Below are 13,878 nucleotides of genomic sequence, written 5' to 3'. Positions count from 1 at the left end.
GAAATTTTGTTTGCAATTCATTTTCATCAATTTTGCATGCAAACTCACGTGTCTCAATTGTTTCCCCTTATTTTAAAGAAATCAATGAGTGCATCTATGATAACGGGGGTTGTGTTCATTTCTGTCAAAATACCAAAGGCAATTACACGTGTAGCTGTAAGAACGGATTTGAATTGGACAGTGACGGACACAACTGCATCGGCGAGTATTTTTTTTATCTTCTGTTATCTGATTTATTTTCATCTTGTTTTTACATTTAAAAAAGTTATTGAAATAGATACAGGTATTTTTACAATAAACTTTTATAATGTAAACGTATTTACAAGAGGAACTCATATCTATTTAGATAATGGTGCTTCGTTGTTGATTCTATGTTCACAACTTAAAATGCAACGTTGTGTCCAATTTTTTGCAGATAAGAATGAATGTTTACAAAACAAAGGAGGATGCCATCATCAATGCCTCAACACACTGGGAGGGTACGAGTGCAAATGCAACGCAGGTTACTCTCTATCCAAGGACGGGCGGTCTTGCCAATGTAAGTCCTAACAATGTGGCTTAATTACCCGCAGTTTGCGTCACAAATAAAGTGTCTGTTAAATGTTTTGTCAGGTTGAATTTCTTCTTATCACAAGACCCACCAGTCTAACATTGCAACGTGCTCATTAGAATTTGCATCAACTTGAATACTCAGTGCATGTTCAGGGTGATTAGCTTTAACTTTTAATTCCAGTGGATAAGATACAGATTTAAGCTAATAATCTGAGGGATAAATACTCGGGTTTTTTACCGTTTGCGCTCTATAACAAGATTCTGTAAACATAATCAGAAATCTTAAAAGAAACTTGTTCGACAATCGGCATGTGTAACTTTTTAATCTCTTGGTATTAGATTTGCAAGATCATTATCTTATTTTAAGTTAAAGGAAATGTATCTATGACTCTAATATATTGGAACCCTATTGATTATCGATTGAAAATGTACAGTGTATATAGAGGATAGAACATAGCATATGAAATATCTCGGCTTTCGTGGTTGCCAATTTGTTTAAATTTTCAAAACAGATGGAACTTGGTGTACAGAAAATTTAGGATGCGACCATCACTGTGACAGTTCGGCTTCCGGCCCCCAGTGCGCATGTCGACCAGGATATACTTTGATCTCGGACGGGAAACATTGTCAACGTTAGTACGCATGCGTTCTGGTATTTTCCAATTAATATTTTTTGTTCTGATTAAATTATTTAGTGCATATATAAAACTACAAAGAAGCTGCTGGTTGATAAATAATCATGCATAGGGTCATGTCTCTCCTTTTTAGAAACCTGTGCTGTTGGAAATGGGGGTTGTCAACACAATTGTACCGATACTACTTCCGGTCCAATATGTAGCTGTGCTCCCAAGTACTTACTGATGGAAAACAATAAGACTTGTATTGGTAAAACTAATTGTATATATATATTTTTTTATTCATTATAACCTTACGTGTTGAAGACGGATCTATGGGCTGTTAAGAATAAGTAGTTCATGTCGTCATTTAAAAGATATTGAGGAAACGATTATTTTACTTATTTTGGGCCAAAATATTTTTAAGTCGATTATCAGTTACCATTAAAACAACAGAGTGATAATCTTCTTAATAATTTTTTTTTTTACATATACAGGATAAAAAATGTAAGAGAACACAAAAATACCTTTTTAAGTTTGTCTCGCTATGTGACTGTACAGTGCATGAATTGTTTGAAGGTTATGGTGACTGATCTGTACTTGTTTGATATTGCCTGGAGTAAACAACTGGCGTTCTTTAGATAGCGAGAGAAAAAGAGTTCTTTTTTTATAAGCTAGTCTTACTTTATAAATATTTTAGTAGCAGTTTATCATGTTACTCTTATACAATTCTTTATTTTAATTGTGTGGACCCCAGACGGAACACAAAAGGCAGCCTTTTTATTTCTTATCACTAAACCACTTTATTGTTAATTACTTCATATCCTTCGTTTTCTTTTCATCTCAGACAATAGAAAAGATATTTTTAAAAGCCCACAAAATGTCGAGACATTTTTATTATGATGGCCTAACAAGTTTGATAATCGAAAATGTCATTTAAAACGCATAAAAACATTGCTCTGATGAGGTTTTGATTCAGTTAACAAATTTTACACCAAGATTGATGTATGCGAAGCAATCACGTAAAACAAAACAACTTGTTTGACATTAAAAGTTGCATCTAAAATCTAAATGGACTTGATTAAGCTAAAAACAGTGCCCTGCTATCAAACAATGCATTAAGATTTATTATTTTCTGGACGACTGGATTTATCGTACAATCTAACATGCCTAAGAGTTAACTGTTTTACATTTTACGCAATTTAAGACAGGTGAAACCATTGAAATAGACATTTCCTTTTTAAAGAAAAATACAATTACATCTGTCCATCATGCATTTTACGACATTGAAATCGGCATGAATTGTGTTGTTTTTATATTTGTGACAACACTATTTGTCTCTACTGTTGCAGCTTCCTGTGATGTTAACAATGGCGGATGTGACAGAGAATGCATAGATTCCAGGGATGGACCAAAATGCCAGTGTCCCTCCGGTTTTCATCTTCACCAGGATGGAAGAACATGTCTAGGTATTTTCCCATTTTGTCGTCTGCTTCAGAATTTTAATTAAAAAAAATAACCAGTGCACATACAAATCTGTACATCCTATTGTACCTTGCGGTTCAAATTGAGACAAACAACTTACGTTTAACTACCTTTCGTCAAAACACTTTCGGAACAATAAATCAAATTAAGGAATCAAATATTAGTGTATGTATGAAGCAATAATGAAACTTACATGAAGCGTTTTATTAAGTCAAAGCAATATTTTCTTTTATGCGACAGATGAGGATGAATGCGCTGTTAACAATGGGGGATGCAGTCACAAGTGCTTGAACACTGAAGGAAGCTATGAATGTGTTTGTCCAAAGGGATTCAAAGTTCAGTACAACCAAAGAGTCTGCGTTGGTGAGTGTATTGCTTGATGAAATCTTACGCTTACTGACCAAGGCCATTTTCAATCCACCACTATAAACACTTAACTTATTTTTCTTTGATATTGTGAACCGATGAAAGCATTCACGCGATTGGGAAGACTTTCGTCACAAAAGTGTGAAGAAGCCAATCGGAATACGGCACGGATTATTTATGTTATTAATAAGTTAAATCACATTTATTAAGTAAACGCGAGACATGAAACATCTTTGTTTTCTACATCTAAATTTTTTATGACCAACTAGATGTGAGTTTGTTTTTGTCTTTTCACACCACTCAGAAATATAGGGAAAAAACGCCCAATCCCGTTTTCCTCGTATTATTGTGCTGTATGTATGTTTTTAGATATCAACGAGTGTGAGCTGAATACAACGTGTGATCATCACTGTGTGAACACCCCGGGCAGCTATTACTGTACCTGTAGGGAGGGCTACAAAATATACGGGGTCACTCACTGTGCAGGTAAAACTACGCTTTTAAATGGATTCAGCAGTTTTTATTTCAGTCATAACTATTAATATATTTTCTAAGAATTTCTTTAGACAGAACAGTTAAATATTTCAAAAAGTCAACATTCAGAGTTGTTATTTTAAAGAAAGCTAGGTGATCACAGAAGGACAGAGCATAACCAAAGAGATGTTTCTTTAGATAAAATAACTGTTACATGACAGTTCATATATCTTGTTCTACACCATTTGCAATGCTAAATAAAGGGAACAAGTTCAATATCCAATTTCTGTTCCTCCAAATTGGCTGTATGCAATGTACAGACATATGGACAAGCGATTGATGAACGACATACTTACAACCTGACATTGTTTGCTAGATAAAAACGAATGTTTGGAACAGAATGGCGGTTGTCAGCACTCCTGTGTTAACAAAGAGGGAAGCTTCAAGTGTTTCTGTAAAACTGGCTACAAACTACATTCCAACAGAAAGGACTGCCTAGGTATGTGATGGTGTTTGTTTCACACTTCCTGTAGATGACGTCATTTCCTTGATGACGAATACTGTAAACCAAGTTTGTTTTGCGATTTACCGGATATAAACTTGATCGCCGCGACTAATTATCGTGAACAAGATGTACATTATATAGATAATACTGCACAAGAGACATTTAATAACAGGTTTGCGGCGGGAAATATTCGCGTTAACGAGTCTCTTGCGAACCTATCGAAATATTTTCGCACGCAAATAAAAATTGGTTTACAGTATTTTCTGTTTTGAAAATCAGTACAATGTCATGTTTATAACATTTTTTCAGTCTTATCTTCGAAATTGTGCACCTTTTTGATATGTGTTGTGAATTTTTAAGTCCTCAATGTTTGAAATTGTAATTTATATAGAGTGGAACAACTGTTTACCCTTCGAGACCCCTGCCAAGACCTTGACGTCCTGCAAGCAGACTGGTGCCGACCAGTACTGTTCCATTCAGTGCGAGGCTAACACTCATCCGTCCGGAGTACTCAACACTAACAAGTACTATACTTGTGGTCCCAGTACGCAATTTCAGTGGTCCCATAGTCTGCAGAATGTCACCCTGCCGTTTTGCTCGGGTAAGAGACAATTCAAATCCTTATATTAATGATCTTTTGCGGGTTTTTTCTATTCATGAAAAAGGGGAAATAATTGCATTTGTTTGAGAGTGAGAGACGCCCAATAAGATATCAACCAAAATCTTTTTAAACTCTTGTATTTGCAAAACACCAATTCGAATATGATTTAAAATCTATCACAAAGTCAAAAATACTTTAAATGGATGAAAGCCTTCTTTTTAAACCAAATACATTTAATATGCTTTTATTTCCCAGAAAATATGCGAGCTCCCTCCGTCTCTAAAACAATCAAGTTTGTGTTTGTGGCCACCCGATGCCGAGTCAAGAGGCGGTTAAGACACGAGGTGCAGCATAATATTACGAACCAGCTGAACAGTGCGTTTAATATATAAACATAAACTCAGTAATCTAAAGCTACTTTTAAATGCCTAATTTGTCAGAATTCACAGTGCTCTTTAAAATATCACCCTAAATATGCTATTTATTATTGGTATTTTAAATACTTCTTGATATGTCATGATAAGCATTGCGGTTTTTTTTTTTACTAAAAAGATTTATAATTAACAACATTCCTTTTTATTGCAGCATTGAAGAAGTTTAAATGCAGAAATTCGTGTAAAATCAATTATGTTCAGATAGACTGCAAACGCATTCCAAAGAAATTCCGAAGACTCGCACGAGATGTGTCAAAAACGGTCATAGCGGGACAAATGGAACTGGAAGTGCGGCCGTTTTCGACAACTAGTATGTTTTCATTCCATATATAATGGCAATAAATAACGCCAAATTCATAATTTTAAGCAGACTCTGTTGTCCATAATACAATCATATCTACCTTACATTTACATAAGCATACATGATGAAAAATTATCATAAACAAGTACATCATTAAATACATGTATTAGATGAATTTTGTACCACAATTGTTTTGACTGATGACATGCAAAAGGTAGAACTTTCTTGCATCAGTATAGTTTAATCATAGACTATAATATCTATCAATGAGCTGAATCTCAGAAAACTAAATAAATTTGCAGAGAAATGTGACATTCCTTGTACAACAAAACGGACTGAGAGGCGTCTGAAGAAAGCGTACAAAACTCTCAGAAAGATGGTCAACAAGGAACAGCTATTCTTCAGGTACATGTAAACACATTCAATTCATGTGCTGAAGATGGTAATGGTACTCGAAATTGCCGCCATCTTGTTTGTATGTCAACGAATGCGATTACTATAGAATTAAACGTTTCATTTTCAGATACGACAAGCAAGACGTTTCCTTTGCCAAACGGTCCTTAAAAACGAAGAAAGTGTATGGTTATGACTGTCCTGTTGGTAGCATTATGGCGGAACTCGCTTGTGGTATGTTTCATTGTATTGTTATTTATTATTTTATATTTCATATTGCCAAAGGCGATTGGAAAGATGAAGTTGGTAGCTGCAGCTGCCGATTAAGGTTACACAGCGCTTTCTTCTTGACCCCGCTTAATGTTTACTGTACTGTTACGGTTACATTTACATTATAAATTATATCTTGGTATGAATTGTATAGTCCTGTGGTCCGAAATCCTTTTGCATTATAAGTTGGATCCTAATATTCCTGGTTTCATCATCCAATGATCTGAGAACTCCATGTTTCCCAATTAAAGGATTTATTATTGAAGTACCGATAACTCTAAACTGATAGAGTCTGTCTTGGTTCTGAGGCATCAAAGCTACAATGGCTTACGATGCAAACAATAGATCGAACAGTTCTTGTAGCAAAACCTTTATTGAAAATTCTGTTAATGCCATTAATGACCTTGTGTATTCTTTTTGCTTTAAACTACAGTTTGTCCCTGCAAAGTTGTGTCTGTAATAAGACCATTATGTTTGAACAACATGAGAACATGTACTATACATGAAATATTCAATCAGTCTCGATACTTCAGTTCTTTATGTTTCAAGATCTTTATCGAAACAAACAATTCTTGAATAAAAAACGCATAAAGTTACAATCAGACATTGAACTGAACAGAAAGTTTGCCGTTGAAATCAATGGATATCACAAAAATGCTACAAAAAATAAAAATAATACAAACATTTCTAAACTAGTTGCAATCAAATTATTCAACTTTTGCCTTAAATTTGATAACCGCTATTTTCGGAAGTTCAAAATATTGTATCTGTAGCATTGTAAAACTGACCTTTTGCTAAGATATCTGCATATTTCCATCCAAAATTTATGACAAGTGTGAAGAGACTACTGTTTTTCGACGATAATCCGTGTGTCGGTCTCTTCTACTGGTGCTATCAGCTTCAAGCTCAACAACCTTCGTTATAATGGACACAGGAGACTGATTTTGGCGCCTGATTCCTGTAACTTCAGTTGTATCGTCATACTCTTTGATAGTCGGATGTGTATGGCCATATTTTGCTAATGAGGTTATATTGTGAGTTCGGACATGAAAAAATGGAGCATCTATCGGGCGATCATCACGTGTTTGAAAATAATCCTCTAGATCTAACAGTTTTCTGTTTTTTGTGATCTTGTTGTATACAGAAATACTTACCTATGCTTGCTGAGCCTCTTTTTCTAGAAGTATCGATCTGCTTCTTCTCATAAACTGAAATATATTTTTGTCAACGTGCACCCACTTTTGACTTATGAGGTCAGTTTTCATACGAAAATTGGATGTTGTAAAATATGATAAAAATTAATTCAACGAAATTAATTATTTATCCAGTCTTCGGAGCTATAATATTCGATCGTACTTGATCTTTGTCCCACTTAGTAAATTGTGGAAAAGGGAGACTATGTTAAAAGGCGAGGCAAAATTTTACGGCCCCTCAGCTAGATTTCTTTATTACATTATAATATTTGCAGCGGTGTCAAAATATAGTTTAAGTATGAATTTGTAAAATAAAACGTAAGAATAATTTTTGTAAAAGTGTCAACACCATATAGCTTTCAAGTTTAAAATCATTGTAGGGATGCTCTCCTAGCTAGAAAATGTAGGTTTTTTTGTTATACAACTATCTATATATATCTAATGAAATTACATTGTTTTACAGTGGACTGCGGTATTGGGTTGTACTCGTATTATAACAAATTGAAAAGTTTCAAATTATTGTAATTTTGCATATATAATACAACTACATAAAATTTTTTGCTTTACAGTGGATTGCGGAGTTGGATCGTATTACAACAAAAGTAGCCATACTTGTGAGCTCTGCCGTCCAGGGACCTACCAGGACAGGGAGGGGCAGACAGGGTGCAAGGCGTGTCCCCCCATTATACAAGGGGGAGGCATACTGGGGGCAAAGAGCACGAGTGAATGTTCCAGTTAGTGTGCTAAATACAAATTTAAAACATTCCCATATACATGTAGTTGTATGCATTCTAAGAATTAATTTGACACTAGTAAATTGTTAATATGCAGAAAATTAAGTTAGCGTAATGTAAATATATTTGTATATATTTTATAGTTTTATGTGGCCCTGGCACATACTCTTCTAGTGGAAAGATTCCGTGTAAAAAATGTCCACGGGGAAAGTACCAAACGGACTATGGCAGAACCAGATGTGAAGACTGTGGCGTGGGGTTATCTACAATACAAGATGGCGCGCTGTCCTTCCGAGATTGTAGTACCAAAGGTTGGCATCCATAGTACTCTACTGAGATTGATTCAGATATGTCGGAGTGTTTAAAAAATTGTGTTTCCTAACTTTGCATGTTCTTTTCTCAGTTACGTGTGCTGCAGGGAATTTCTTTGATGTTCTGAAACACCAGTGCCTGCCTTGCCCAGTTGGGACGTACCAGCCAACCGCTGGTCTCAACTTTTGTTACGCATGCCCAGTCAGTACATCCACAGATTTTGTGGGGTCTACAAATCAGTCAGATTGTAAAAGTGAGATATATTATCAGAGATGCTTTTTTATTCATTTGCTTTAAATTTAGAGCCCTCAGTTACCGAACAAATTATTGTAGCACATTATGGCTATTTGCAAATGCGTCTTCTTTTTACACCTTATATATCAAATTAATTGGAATTGAATTACATTGACCAGCTAGAACGGGGGGGGGGGGGTTGTTGTAGATTTTTGTCAATATTTTCTTCTAGAGTTTTTTATGTATTTAAAAAATAATCATTTTATAGCACAATGGGGATTGACTTCCCTGATTAGTGATCGAAAAGTGTCAACTAAAAACCTAGATAACCAATCGAACACAATCTTCATAATGTGTCCTACGTAATTTATAGTTCATCCTTCCAATAAAAACCAAATGATATATATTTCAGGCTGCATAAGATTTATGAACGTTTCGCTTTAATCAAACAGATCAAGAATGTGGCGGTCAGATTGGTAAACTGCAGGGATACATCGAGAGTCCTAACTTTCCTGGAGACTACCCGAACAGTATACAGTGTACTTGGAAGATAAAACCCGGAAAGAAGCGACGCATTCTTGTGATCATTCCGGAAATATTTCTTCCTAAGGAAGATCAGTGTGGAGATAAACTTGTCATGCGCAAATCTAGTGAGTAGTTTTTTGTGTTCATTATTTCATTTTGTTATTTGGAAGGGGTATTACTGTTTAAATGATAATGTTTTTATTAAAAAAAAATTAACGCCTCAGGTTCGATTTAAACGGTAAAAAGACAAAGTTTAACCAAATCTGAATCGGTTGTATATATTGCAAACCATAAATAGTAGCAAAGGTAGTGAATATAGTTCTTTAGGACAATTGTAAAGTCATGTAATTTCACTGAACATTATAGTTTTTATTATTTTTATGTGAGCAGGTAAACCCTCTTCGCTTACCACTTATGAAGTTTGTGAAACAACAGAAAAACCCAGAGCGTTTACCTCCAGAAGTAGAAGGTTGTGGGTTCAGTTTAAATCCGACTCCCAAAACACTGCTGGTGGCTTCTCTATTCCATTTGTCACCTATAATGGTACTATACTCGTAACCTTGTTTTGTTAATCACGAAGTTGAAATACTTGGAATGGTTGTACAATTTATCACAGATAATCTTTAGCAGAGTGTTTGATTATCAACGAAAGGAATATGATTCGTATTTATATTGCATAATGACAAAGTATTTCTTCTTTATCAGAGGACTACCAGCCTTTAATAGAAGATATTGTTCGAGATGGCAGGTTATATAGCTCATATCAGCACCAGTCCATCTTAAAGGTGTGTAGGTCACAACTGTTTAACTGTAGCATATAGTCGTCACTGTCATTCTTGTTTTTTTTTAAATTAACGTTGTTGAAATAATATAAAAATGTTGATGAATTTTTCCAAGCAAATTCAAAACTTCATTGAAAAAAATATCCTGGAGTTGTTAAGTGTGAAATTATTTTAACAAGTGTAGTGCACTTATAGAGTACCATATAACCATGTTATATTAGCCTTGTGTCAGACGTCATAACTTCCTTTATAGGACCGTAAACTGCTGAGCGTGCTGATGGAGGTGATATCCCAGCCCTATAACTACTTCAAATACGCCAATGTCTCACACACCATGATGCCCACCTCCTTCATACAGCTCCTGACAGAGAAGGTCCAGCGGTTCTTCTCCACCTGAGACCTGTCTTGTTGGTCGACAGGGATGCTATGGGCGTTCAGAGGATTACAAGGGAGAAGCAATATCAAAAAGGGGAACAATCAAATCCTATCTTGAGATTAAACAACTGTTGAACAAATTTATGTTGCTGTTTTTCAGGTTTTGAAGTCTTGATTCAAAACACATATCAAGAAAAGACTACCGCCATTTGTGAATGGAATGTATGATTAAAGATGTGTTACTTATTTAAAAAAAAAAAAGAGTTTGTAATTTACAAACCATGTTTGTGTTTAAATGTATGTAAATGCTCATAACATGCCAAATTAGTATTTATTTTGTATGTCAACTTTTAGTTTTTATAGATTATTTTTACATTGCTTCCATGTTTTGAGTGCATATTATTGGAATATGCATTAACAGGTTGATTGTCATCTCAAAGCTTTCTTTCACGTATGTTTTATATATGTACCATAGCTTTTTTTCAGTTAACAGGAAAAGATTGTATTTGGGTGGTTTAGATTTTAAAACTGTGTCACTGATAAAGTTCAAGTTCTTTCTAATGAAATGTAATTAATTATTCATCCAGAGGTATTTTAGCTTTGTTCCCTTTATGAAACAGGACAAAGGATATTGATTCCATCTTGCAATACACCTTCAGATTCAACTTATGGTATCCTACAATGGTTTAATAAGTATTTCACTGACTATAGGTCCCCGAACGAGAGCTGTGTACTTATTGCAATGTAAAGTAACTACAACTGTTCATTATGATATTTCAAAAAATGTACACAAGTGCTAAAAAGGGCCAGTTTCCCAAAGGAAAATAATCTTTAATTGTCTGTGTACTTATTGCAGCCAGAGTTTATTATTATTCCAGATAAATAATGTGACCCTGTTAATTTAGGGTCAGTGATTTCCTGTATATGATGTATGCAAATTCGCAGTGGTGGAGGGGGCATACATTATTATGACAAATATTGTATTTGTATCTATTTTTATTTTACAAACCATGTTTGTTAATATATGCAAAATTGTTTTTCACCTATAATATTTTGTTTCATTTCCAAACTCGTGCTTTGTCATTCTGCTGGTATTTCTGAGCATTTGCCTACCCTCTTCATGTATCAGCACTAATTATTGGTTCCAAGCTTAACTTGATGCATTCACACAGATCAAGTTTTTGCCATGAATATATATGTACATTTGTTGTCTTCATATGTGAAGAGTGGTTATTTCATGTGCCTGCATTTTTGTGATTATGAGCAATAATTAATTATCAATAAATAGAAAATCCTTGTGTATGTGAAATATCCCAAGTCTTATCTCTTCAAAATAAAAACTTTGCAATCAATATACAATGTAAATGGCATATCGCAAAATTGTACCATAAATGCCAGAAAATATATCAAATCAGAACGAAATGTGCATAACAAAGCTTTTTTTTGTTTTTTAAACCTCTTAACATTTTAATCGATAAAATAAATCATTTTTAAAATAAGCACCAGTCTTTGTAGCTGCAGTGCAGTAGAGGTGTACAGTAAAATTAAGTTGACAAAACAGCAGGTCAAACAAAATTTCTAACTAGAGTTGCCCATCTGCAGCTATATGTACAATCTTTGAATGCCAATTTCTTTCTTTTTAATTTGCTTAGTAAAAGAGTTACATAGATAATGAAATTGAAAAAATAGCATCTCGGAGTAAAGTAGGCTTACTTAGTTAGCTGATAAAATAACACTGTGTTGATAGCAGAGGTTTGTTGTGTGTTGTCATATAAAGCAGCCTGAATGATTGATTTCTAATAAAAAAAATATCATCAGCCCAATTGTGGTAAGCCAGGAAATAAAACTCTGCAGCAGTTTATGTCCTAAAATTTTTGAATTGTTCCTTGCACGAGGAGTTTCAAACAGACTTTGGTTCAAGTCATTATCATGAGGCAATGCTGTCATAAAATCCTCTGCAGCATCTGTTCACTTTGTCATAGACTTCCTGGAAGGCCTTTATATCATCACTCTGTTTAAATCAAATATGTAACTTTAAGAAGTCACGAACTTCGCTGAAACTTTATTTTAACATTTTTAACTGGTTGAGAAGAACAAAGAACTAGTAAATCAAAATGATGGTTATCAAAACGGTAGACTTACATAATATGGATCCTCTACATATGTTTTGCTACCATCTGTATCATAATCTCCAAACATCACCAGTTTTGCTTTTGAGTTTTTTGGCTTTAAATCTTCCAAATCACTGAAATATAAAAAAAATTTCAAAACTATTTATTCTATATGGACATGGCCCACATTCATTTCATATCTGAAACAAAGTCTATTTACTATATGAATCCTATGGTACTTGTTAGAATATGAATGTAGTACAATGCAAAATTTCAAGATCTTAGTAGTTGACAAAAATGGTTGTGTAGCTACACATACATGTATATAGCATAAACAGTGCACAGGGATTTTTTTTTAAAAGCATGTACACCTCTTCACTTATTAAAATAACAGTTGAATTATCATGCATAAATACATGTACCTCATGTTATCATTATCCATGCCAACAATGTAATCAAATTCCCCAAAATCTGAATTTCTTATCTGAAAAACAAAATGAAATTGCATTAATTATCATCCTTTATCATGTTAATAAATTTACAAACTGTGAAAACTGATTTTCATTAAAATTTAGTAGATATTAAACGTTGGTTATAGAATTTATAAAAACAGCTGGACTGTGAGATTTAAATTTTAGATTAGGCAACATGATTTGCGTTCTGAGGATATTATACTAGTATTATGTCTACCTGTCTGACTTTGTGGGTGTATGAGGTGATTCCATTCTTATTCAGAGTCTTTATTGTTCTGCTGTCTGGGTTTTTACCAATATGATAATCAATGATTGCTGCACTATCCACCTTCCACTTGAAAATAGACAAAATCATCAACATGAGATCGATTACCGTCACTGTCTGATAACATTGAATATATCAAATAAGTTTATTTCTTTCTTAAATTTTTTTAAAAGATGTGCCAGGGACAACCTATATAGCCCTACATGTACATGTAGCTAGGCAAAGGGATTTCATCAGATTAACAAACTAACTTAATGTCACCGTGTTAACAGGTGTATGACTGTTAATCAACATATCGGGTCTCAATACCTCAGTGGTTAATTAGAGCATTGGCATTATATGCCAGAGGACCTGGGTTTAATTACCGGTTGAGACTTGACTTTCCACCACCTGTTACATTTTTTGTGTCATTACAAAAATATTGTGTTATGTGTACTGGTTAGACTTACTGAATCTCTCTCTCTTTTCTTTTCTAAAAGGTCCAAGAATAATGCCTCTGATATTGGTGATCTACAAATGTTACCTGCAATTCAAAGAAATTAGAATTGTATCTATTTGATCATATTGCATTTTGAGGACCTGCCCTTGAATAATCAATGTAACAAAAAAAATGTACAATCTTATAAAATAGCATGTGCTATGTACAGTATTAATTTTATAGATTGTGCATAAATAATTATCGCCTAAAACAATTATTTCAATGTTATATACATGTAATATAAACATCATAAATATGCTGTCAAGATGTTTAGAACATTTGTCATTGAGAGTCATCTACAAACCAAGGCAAATAAAAAGAACAGACTTCTTTGGTGATGCCATTTTTCACCTCGGGATCGGCTTGTAGATAAGAGATATTGATCCCGATCCAGGAAAAAA

The 13,878-nt window shown here is 34.1% G+C and overlaps 2 protein-coding genes across 6 annotated transcripts in view; one reads left to right on the top strand and one right to left on the bottom strand.

Moving 5' to 3' along the window:
• The window catches only part of LOC105337148 (signal peptide, CUB and EGF-like domain-containing protein 1), a 27,158-nt gene extending 15,363 nt beyond the window's left edge, over positions 1-11,795 (top strand). For all 5 annotated transcript variants that reach the window (XM_066085602.1, XM_066085603.1, XM_066085600.1 and 2 more), the window contains 20 exons: positions 79-201; positions 416-538; positions 1,065-1,184; positions 1,321-1,437; positions 2,519-2,635; positions 2,892-3,014; positions 3,387-3,503; positions 3,868-3,990; positions 4,388-4,597; positions 4,853-4,972; positions 5,183-5,341; positions 5,635-5,737; positions 5,856-5,959; positions 7,758-7,922; positions 8,066-8,233; positions 8,326-8,487; positions 8,921-9,118; positions 9,384-9,536; positions 9,699-9,778; positions 10,029-11,795. In XM_066085602.1, coding sequence (XP_065941674.1) covers positions 79-201; positions 416-538; positions 1,065-1,184; positions 1,321-1,437; positions 2,519-2,635; positions 2,892-3,014; positions 3,387-3,503; positions 3,868-3,990; positions 4,388-4,597; positions 4,853-4,972; positions 5,183-5,341; positions 5,635-5,737; positions 5,856-5,959; positions 7,758-7,922; positions 8,066-8,233; positions 8,326-8,487; positions 8,921-9,118; positions 9,384-9,536; positions 9,699-9,778; positions 10,029-10,172 — 2,729 coding nt within the window. In that variant the 3' untranslated portion in view covers positions 10,173-11,795. The remainder of the gene's footprint in view (positions 1-78; positions 202-415; positions 539-1,064; positions 1,185-1,320; positions 1,438-2,518; positions 2,636-2,891; positions 3,015-3,386; positions 3,504-3,867; positions 3,991-4,387; positions 4,598-4,852; positions 4,973-5,182; positions 5,342-5,634; positions 5,738-5,855; positions 5,960-7,757; positions 7,923-8,065; positions 8,234-8,325; positions 8,488-8,920; positions 9,119-9,383; positions 9,537-9,698; positions 9,779-10,028) is intronic.
• LOC105337136 (low molecular weight phosphotyrosine protein phosphatase 1) lies at positions 11,783-13,878 on the bottom strand. The gene is made up of 6 exons (XM_066085604.1): positions 13,782-13,878; positions 13,449-13,522; positions 12,952-13,068; positions 12,684-12,745; positions 12,293-12,395; positions 11,783-12,161 (listed from the first exon to the last, which is right to left on the bottom strand). Exons 1-6 carry the CDS (start codon positions 13,819-13,821, stop codon positions 12,078-12,080), a joined length of 480 nt encoding a protein of 159 aa, XP_065941676.1. The 5' UTR covers positions 13,822-13,878; the 3' UTR covers positions 11,783-12,077.

The sequence above is a fragment of the Magallana gigas genome, chromosome 5 (genome assembly GCF_963853765.1).
Source record: "Magallana gigas chromosome 5, xbMagGiga1.1, whole genome shotgun sequence".
NCBI classification, from domain to species: Eukaryota; Metazoa; Mollusca; class Bivalvia; order Ostreida; family Ostreidae; genus Magallana; species Magallana gigas.
This window is presented reverse-complemented; position numbering and strand designations above follow the sequence as displayed.

What these genes read in the sequence shown, in the direction of transcription:
- LOC105337136 (XM_066085604.1), bottom strand. Translation starts at nt 13,821, where the DNA reads ATGGCATCACCAAAGAAGTCTGTTCTTTTTATTTGCCTTG. An exon ending in TGTTCTTTTTATTTGCCTTG is followed by an intron (nt 13,523 to 13,781) that starts GTTTGTAGATGA and finishes TTTGAATTGCAG; the next exon opens with GTAACATTTGTAGATCACCA. An exon ending in ATGTAGAGGATCCATATTAT is followed by an intron (nt 12,162 to 12,292) that starts GTAAGTCTACCG and finishes TGATTTAAACAG; the next exon opens with AGTGATGATATAAAGGCCTT.